General features: G+C 52.3%; 1 protein-coding gene across 1 annotated transcript; it reads left to right on the top strand.

The window, feature by feature from the left end:
* Positions 1–936: 936 nt before the first annotated feature.
* Positions 937–7,660, top strand: PAQR3 (progestin and adipoQ receptor family member 3). The gene is made up of 7 exons (XM_062493215.1): positions 937–1,162; positions 1,246–1,408; positions 2,437–2,592; positions 3,319–3,516; positions 4,924–5,014; positions 5,327–5,475; positions 5,878–7,660. Exons 1-6 carry the CDS (start codon positions 978–980, stop codon positions 5,467–5,469), a joined length of 936 nt encoding a protein of 311 aa, XP_062349199.1. The 5' UTR covers positions 937–977; the 3' UTR covers positions 5,470–5,475; positions 5,878–7,660.
* Positions 7,661–8,742: the final 1,082 nt, after the last annotated feature.

Genomic DNA, 8,742 nt, shown 5'->3' with positions numbered 1-8,742 from the left:
AGCACACAGGGCAGGAGGGAGCAGGAGCTACCCCCAGGTCTGCAGGGGCAGGAGCAACAGCACTCTAGGAATACTAACAGGAAAAAATCTCAGTGAATGATCGATTGGCACAAATATTCAAGAGCTGTTGTTGACCGAATCCAACTTAATGGGGAACCAAATGGTGTAACACAAATCTGGGGGTGACAAGCACAGCTGGTTCTGTCGAACACCTGGACTTGAGCATCAGTGTGGATTTTAGACTCCCATCTTCCCCATCTTTTGCTTCACATAACACATCTCTGCCACGGGAAACCCCACACACTCCTCACACCCTTTGGTTTAATGGGACCCCAGACCTTTGTAAGGCCCTTCCCAGCCCAGGACTGGCAGGGAGGGCCAAGTGAACCAGGATTACCCTGTGGCACATTTGTCACCTCCGGCAGGTCTGAGGTGTCCCAGAGGTCTGAGGGCTCTGAGGCACCCCGGGCGGTCCCAGAGATCTGAGGACTCGGGGGTCGTCCAGGGCGATCCCAGAGGTCTGAGGGACCTGAGAGGTCCCGGCAGTGTGAGGCGCCCCAGGGGGTTCCGCGGGTCTGAGGACTTTAAGGGGTCCCGGGAGTTTGAAAACTCTCAGGCATCCCGGGAGTCTCACGGCTCTGAGGGGTCCCGGCTGGTCCCAGAGGTCTGAGGGCTCTCGGGCGTCCTGGAGATCTGAGGAGTCGGCGGCGCCTTGAGGGCTCCGGGAGCCCTGAGGGGACCCGGCGGCACTCAGGTGTCCCTGCAGCGCCCCCTGGCGGTCATTGCCGGCACAGGACGAGGCGGAGCCGCGCAGTGACGCAATTGGTTGGCGCCGTGTGGTGACGTCATCACGGCCGCTCCCGGCGCCACTGCCGGCGCCGCGAGCCCGAGCCCGAGCCCGAGCCCGAGCCCGGCCCCGGCCCCCGCCCCCGGCCCGTGAGGGCGGCTTGGGGCGGTCCGATGCGGCGGCGGGCAGGATGCACCAGAAGCTGCTGCGCAGCGCGCACTACATCGAGCTGGGCAGCTACCAGTACTGGCCGGTGCTGGTGCCCCGCGGCATCCGGCTCTACACGTACGAGCAGATCCCGGTGTTCCTGAAGGACAACCCCTACATCACCGATGGATACCGCGCCTACCTGCCCTCCCGCCTCTGCATCAAGAGGTGAGCGCGCCCCGCGGCCCCGGGCCTCCCCCGCCCCCGCCGCCGCTCACCGCCCGCTCCGCCTTGTGTCTCTACTCCCTCAGTCTCTTCATCCTCTCCAACGAGACCGTCAACATCTGGAGCCACCTGTTCGGCTTCCTGCTCTTTTTCACGCTGGGCATCTACGACCTGACGGCCGTGCTGCCCGCGGCCGGCGCCTCCCGCGAGGACTTCGTCATCTGCTCCGTCTGCCTCTTCTGCTTCCAGGTGGGCTCCGGCTCCGGGCGGCGGTGAGCCCCTGCCGCTGTGCGGGCTCGGGCACTCCGGGACAGCGCGGTGTGAGTGGCATCGCTTCTGGACATAAACGCCGCTATGGTGGGGTCGGATTTGATCTGGAGTAGGCTGGAAAAAACTGAACCCAGCTGGCAGAGGACAAAAGTCCGCTTGTCCAGGCTGTGTCTCAGAGCTTCCGCAGTTTGAGGGGCCCTGACGCGACTCCAGGTGGCGCTGGAAAGGGCCAAGCACAGGAGCACGGAGATCAGCTGGGGCCTGATGGTCAGGAAGGGCAGGAGGGCTGGTGGCCTGACTTGTCACTTGTCAGATAAATCTGTTTCCACAACAGACTTCAGGCGTGTCTCCGCTGGGTCACTGCAGCTCCTGTGAAGCACACTGTCCTTGCAAGAGCACAGAAAGCTAAAGGCACCGTCTGTGTTCTCTTCAGGCTACAGGATGCCTTTGGACAGCCACAAGTGGGGAAAACTCCCTCACTGGCTGGGAAAGCACTGCTCCAGTGCTCCTCCCTGCTCCTGCAGGTCACAGAGAACCAAACACTTCTCAGGGAAAAAAAATTAAGGCAGTCTAGGAGCAAACAAGCAGCCTGTGCGTAAATTTCTGTGTGTTCCCTCAGTAAAGGCACACAGTGGGTGCTGGGCAGTCAGGGCAGATTTGGGCTTTGGGCTCTGGCTGGTGTAGTTTGGCCCAGCAAGCAGAATCCATCCTGCCCCTGCACTAGTGCAGATGTGTCTCCCTGGAGCGCTGTCAGCTCACTTGGCCTCATGACCCCAGTTTTCTTACTTGTGCCACTGGTTATCATGGTGTGCAGTGTCCTGCTCCTCATCCCCCTGCCAGGCAAGCTGTATGGCTGGCTGGCAGGCAGGGATCACAAGTGCCTGCACCAAGGTGCACTACACAACACATCAAGGGCCGGGCGCCCGCTCCAGCTGCAGAGCTGAAGCTTGCTGTGCTCCCTGCTCCTCTGTAAGGAATTAACCCTCCTCCTCTGGCCCTCGGTGTAGGTCTGTATGCTTTGCTCAGTAGGATATCACCTGTTCTGCTGCCACCGCTCTGAGAAGACCAGCCGGCGCTGGATGGCCCTGGATTATGCGGGAATTTCCATTGGGATCCTGGGCTGCTACGTGTCAGGCGTGTTCTATGCCTTCTACTGCAGTAACGTGAGTCAGGAGCAATGTGTCCCTGCAGGGTTTACTTCGTGGGATCTCCCTGGAGCTTCTGTGCTGCAGGAACGGGGGGTTCAGTGCAGGTGTCCAAATAGAACAGGAGTGGGGAGACAGGTAAGGGAACTGGAACATGTCCCTCTGACCTCAGCAATACTGTGATGGCTCAAGAGACAGGCAAATGCAGGTTCTCCTTTCCAAGTGTTAACTGTACAAGCCTCAAGAAAATATTTAAATTTCTCTCAAGGCAGGGAAACTTTACAGGTCCAACCTGTATGCAGTGCCTGAGGCTGATCATGGGATGTGTCCCATCACAGGTACTTTATTCAAACAGCATTTCCCATGAGGTAACTGCCGTGAGGCAGAAACAACCTTGATTCTTTCCATCTGGCAGAGGATGAGTAAATTAATTCCCTCGCAAGGCCTGCCGTGGACATGGCTGTCCAGGAGCTGAACTGGGCCAGTGATGCACAGGTGCACTCACAAACATGTGGTGCAGGAAGCGTGGAATATAGGATATGGTGCCAGGGGCCCCTGAGCCACAGAGTCCCTTCCCTTCAGTGCTAGCTGCCACAGGGCCCTGTACTCAGAGCCACAGCAGTGCTTGCAGCAGGGACAGGGTGAGGTATCGCTATGCTCAGTCACTGAAACTTGCTGCCCAGAGCCGACTTTTGCACGTGATGAGAAACCCACAAACTTGACTTTGTTTCTTTCTGCCCTCAGTACTGGCGCCAGGTGTATTTGATCACTGTGCTGGCCATGATCCTGGCGGTGTTTTTTGCCCAGATCCACCCCAGTTACCTCACACAGCAGTGGCACAGGCTGCGCTCCGTCATCTTCTGCTCCGTGTCTGGCTACGGAATTATTCCCACCATCCACTGGGTTTGGCTCAATGGCGGCATTGGTGCATCCATTGTACAGGTAAAAAAAGAAAAAAGTAGGAAATAAGAATCCCTTTTGCTTTTCACTTGTCATCTTCCTTGAGTCCTCATACTCTTGGGGAAACAACAGGGAAGCAGGAGGAGTTAAAATTCCTCTAAGGACAGAATTCTTTTGGTCAATATGGTCCAAATGGGAACACTGAGAAATATGTTGAGAGGGGGGAGACAGCTTGGGGAGCTTCATTCTGCTGTGCTGCCCTAAAGCTGCATGGTGAGAAGGCAAGCAGCATCCAGCTATGTCTGTGCCTGGGCATGGAGCAGGCACTGTGGGCAGACTGCACCCTCACCAGGGCCAGGAGCTGAGGTGGCTGTGGAGAAGGAAGGAGCCTGTCAGGCTCCATGAGTGCTCAGGGCTGGCCACCTTCACAGCTCCAGAGGGCACCCAGGAGACACTGAATGATGGGATGATTATTTGTCTCCACTTCTGTTCCCTAGGATGGCAGCAGAAATCAACATTTACCTGCTCAGCCCTCTGTCTCCTACACAGTTCTCCTGTAACAGTTTTTTCATGTTACTGTATTCCTGTCTGTTCCACCACTTGAAATTACACTGTGAATGCAGCAGCACAGTACAGCTAAAGGCAGTCCAGTGTGCCCCAATATGAACCACCCTGAAATCATTGCAGTTACTCAGGAACCCCTGATGGTGCTGAAGGAAATGCTTCCTTTTCATAGTGAGCACAAACTGCACATGCCTGGGCTGGCCTGGGTGGATGGCTGTCCCCTGGGGTGAGGGTTCAGCCTGGTCCAGAGCTGCTGTGGAATGTGGCAGACCACCACTTGCCCACAGATGTGGCCTTGATACAGGACATGTCACACTGGGCCTCTAAAATTCATCAATAGTAGTTGTGCCCCTACACTTCCCCATTTGGCTTCCCCTTGGATAGCAGGATGGTGTCTACAGTACACATTTTGTTTCCGTACTTCAAAAGAGCGACCCTCTTTTGGTACCAAAACATTTTGCTAACAGAATGCACCTGGTGACCAAGTTGCTGGTTTTTGACCACCCAATGTGAGCAGTCCTATGGGCTCCCGTGCCACAGCTGCGATCCCAGCACAAGGGTGATGTGCAGTGCAGTGTCCCACACCCTGGCTGTTCTGGGCAGGGTTAGCGGAGTGGCAGATCACAGACAAATTCTATGTATGCTGAACTGAGTAGCTTGGATGTAGAAGCAATAAAATAAAATAATGGAATACAAGAGGTTTCTTCCCACTCAGGCTTTCCCAAAGTTTGGCACGTGTGTGCCTGTTGGATTTGTGCATAGCTAGCACAGGGAGGAGAGGAAGATTCGGTGTTGCCATGCCTTTTCCTGTTTTATCTTTAGGGACATTTTTTTTTTCTCGTTTTGGCTTCTAACAGAATAGGAGAGCTTCCTTTTCTTTTGCAGGAGTTTGCTCCACGGGTATTTGTCATGTACTTCATCGCTGCTGTAGCTTTTCTCTTCTATATTTCCAAAGTACCAGAAAGATACTTTCCAGGTAGGAAATTCTCTTCCGGCTCTTTTCTTTTTTCCTGCGGTTAAGCTTCCTACAGTGTCACAGTCCTTGCTGTGGGTCGTGAATGTCATGGGAGAGAACAGGCCGACCATGTTCCCTATGCAGTGTTCCCACTCACAGTAGAACAGTGGGAAGAGGCAGACAACTTCCATCAAGTTCGCTAAAGAACTTTCCCTGTCACCCCTCCAAGTGCAGGGTATGGCAGAGCTTTGCAGGAGACTTACTGCTGATTGCACTGCACGTGTCGTGGCCGAATTTAACAGCTGAACTCCATGCCCCTGTTCTCCCCCACAGGCCAGCTGAACTACCTCGGCTCGAGCCACCAGGTGTGGCACATCCTGGCAGTGGTGATGCTGTACTGGTGGCACCAGTCCACAGTGTACATCATGCAGTACCGACACAGCAAGCCCTGCCCCGAGTACAGCGCGGATTTGTGAGTCAAGGTACGGCTGCTGCCATCCTCGGGGAACAGGGCTCTCTAACCACAGGCTTCAGGAATCCTGGGTTGCTGCCCCAGAGTGGGTCCTGAGAGGTCCAAATAAAAAGCAGGGATGCAATGCCAGGCACGCTGCTCATCTGAGCTGCTTCTCTGGATAAGGCTCTGTGGAGTTGCTGGGCCTTTGAGCAGTTGTAGAGCAGGCTAGACTTAGCCCTGCCAGATCAGCCCAGTGTCACAATCTTAGCAGTCTCAAACCATTTCTAGTACTTGTCCTTAAGTAGCCTTTTTACTCAGGCTGTTGTCAGGCTGTCAGTCTGCTTAGCATTGAGCTGGATGTTGTGGAAATCTGACAAATTGCCAGTTACAGGCACACTGTGATTTACTTCATTTCCCTGCTCCATTTCAGAGGCAGCATGAGGGGGTGTGTGACTCTGAGGGTCTGGACCTCATGTGATGAGCTGTGCTATCGAGGACTGAGGCAGTTCCTTTGCTGACTCCTGGACTGCGTCCCCTTGCTGGGACAAAGTGTTACTGCAAGCTTTGCTAAACACAGCGGCACGGCCTGGGATCTGAGGGGCGTTCCCTTCTCAGCCAGTTCAAGCTCTGCAGTCAAGTACCAAGCGGCTCTTCCTGGAGTGGCACAGCAGGAGGCTGAGCTGACTTGGCATGCAGGTCCCAGCAGGAGGTTCTGGTGCCAGGCACACACCAGCAGCTCAGCCAAGGGTACTCAGGCCTGAGTTACCAGGTGGTGCACACAGGTGGTGTGCACAATTAGGAATACACTTCTGACAGTGTGCCTGTAAAATTGCAGGAACTGTGGGAGCCAGTGCTGGATCCGGAGCACAGCCCCACGGGCTGTGCCTCCTTGGGCCTTGGCGTGGAACATGTGCTTAGGCTTGAGCATGGGCACAGGAACGTATGAACTGGAACGCAATGGATTTTGTGTCCTGCTCTGGACAAGTTCTTTGTCATTCCCCGGGGAGATAGGATCACATGACATCCAGCACACCAAGTTCTCCATTGCAGACCTTAGAAATAGCCTCCCCCCAAGGGGTGTCGTGCCATTGCTTGAAGGAATCGCTCCAGCCAGTAATCTGGAATCGGTATTCCAAACTATGCCAGGAGTAGCACGAAGCCTGTGTGTCTGCGGTTGTTGCCGTTTCACATCAGTGAACCTGCTGGGGATGCAACTTCCTGACCTTCGGCCTTTCCCTGCGTGCAGCAGAACACTGCATGCACAGACACTGCTGTCCAAAAGGCCTTGCTGCCACAGCCCTGCCACACTGCGAAAGCTGGCTGAAGTTTTAGCAGATCTTGTGGAACTATCTCTTATTAAATGAACACCAAGGAGCCATGAAATACCCTGATTATTGCATAGCTGCAGCCCAACACAAGCTCCGGGGCTGCCAGTCTTCCAAAGAGCATTGAAATCCTATGGGCTCGTGGGTGGCTATTGGCTAAGGATGCTGTCAGGACTGATCCTAAGTGACACTGTCCTTGTGGAGAGTGACTTGCTAAGGGCACGCCGGCTCTTGGTAGTTGCACAAAGCTGTGTCTCCCTGGGTTAAGGCAGAGGAGCTGCACTTGTTTTCTGGTCTGGGTGTGCCACAGAGACATAATGGAGTGGATGCTTAGACAGGCACCTGAACTCCTCAGGCATGAAGAAGGCAGGATACAAACTCCTCTGGATGTAGTGGACAGGGATGTGGTGTGTTTAGGTCCGAGGGTGGTTCTGGTGCTTTTCTGTTTTGTTTGTTCTTATTTTTTCAACTCCAGAAACTGGTAATGGCAAAACTGATTCTGCATTAGTGATTCAGCTCCCAGAGCTTTACGGCTTTGAGTGTAAACACTTATTTTTTAATGATTTTTTAAAACTTGACAGCCACCCAAGTTTCAAGTGCACTAATTACTACTACTGAAGCCTGACAAGGAACTTGCAAGTACAAAAGTTTGTTTCCAGTGTTATGTGTACAGTAATACCTGAAGAAGATGTGCTCTGAAATAATACTGACTTTAGCACTCGCTAATGTATTTTTCTAATGGCAACTCTTAACTACTCCTGCAGTTTTCACCAGATAAGGAAACTGATGGCCAAGCTGTGCATTTTTACCTGACACAATTTATCAAGCTGCATGATGGTCTTTGATGTACATACTGAACCTATAAATAAATTCCAGTTCATTGGCTTTTTCCTTGGAGTAACATCATTCCTGCATCTCATGCAGCAAAACAATAGCTGTCAATGGCTCAGCCACACAACTTGTGCCACAGCCTGTGGGTTACACAGACAGGGATTTTTGAGGGAGAATCTCTAGCACAATTTGCTGATCAAGTCAATATTGCAGGCTACTACCACTACTCTTTATTAACAGAGGCCTGCTGCTGCTTTTTCTGTTCTTGACCATTTCCATTGTTACTTCAGCTCACCCAAAATAAAACCAGTACAAGGAGCATTCCAAAAAGCTGCTCCAGTAAAGAGCTGCAGGAAGAGGCTCACAGCGCATTCTAGTTCTGTCCCGAAGTGCAGAGCTCGGTCCACAGCAGCGCCATTGGGAACTCCACACGACCTTTCTGCAGGAAGGCTTTAAGGAGTAACACTGAACCCACACATGATCCACCGACTTTTAACCAGTTGGACACAGCAAGGTGATTGGGCAGCCAGTATAACTACTTAAAACACTCAAGAGTCACGGGTTACAGCTTACAGCTACAAAATCATTCATCAGCAGCACTGCTTATAATGAGTAAATGAAAGCCTACACACAAGTACTTGGCAATGCAGTGCTGAAGAGACCTGTAAAGGCACTGTTACCAGGTTCGTTTATTTAACAACTCCGAAAATTTTATGATATACATCAGCTTCACAAAAAAAGTTAAAAGTTCTCACTTTAGTGGTACACAAAAAAGCTTTAGAAACTCCAAGTCTAACAAGAAATGGAAGTGTAATTCAGGCAAGTGCACTTAAAAGCTGAATGCCAGCAATTTTAAAATAGTTTTTATGCTCTTTAATACTAGGTGATGCCCCAGTCACAACTTGAGCCATCCACAAAATCTCCTAGATTTCCTTTCAAAATAAGCACAATGGAACACTAACACAGCAGCCACCCTTAGTGCTTAACTCGTATTCTTTCAAGTCACAAACATGATTGTGGCTGCTGGGTTACCAAAACCACAGCAACTCCAAGGGGTATGTGATGTGTGCGAGCACGTGTGTATTTTATATATACTTCTTATATATAAAAATACACAATATAGTATTAAAAAAGCCAGA

This window comes from Cinclus cinclus, chromosome 5 (assembly GCF_963662255.1).
Source record: "Cinclus cinclus chromosome 5, bCinCin1.1, whole genome shotgun sequence".
Classification (NCBI taxonomy): Eukaryota; Metazoa; Chordata; class Aves; order Passeriformes; family Cinclidae; genus Cinclus; species Cinclus cinclus.
This window is presented reverse-complemented; position numbering and strand designations above follow the sequence as displayed.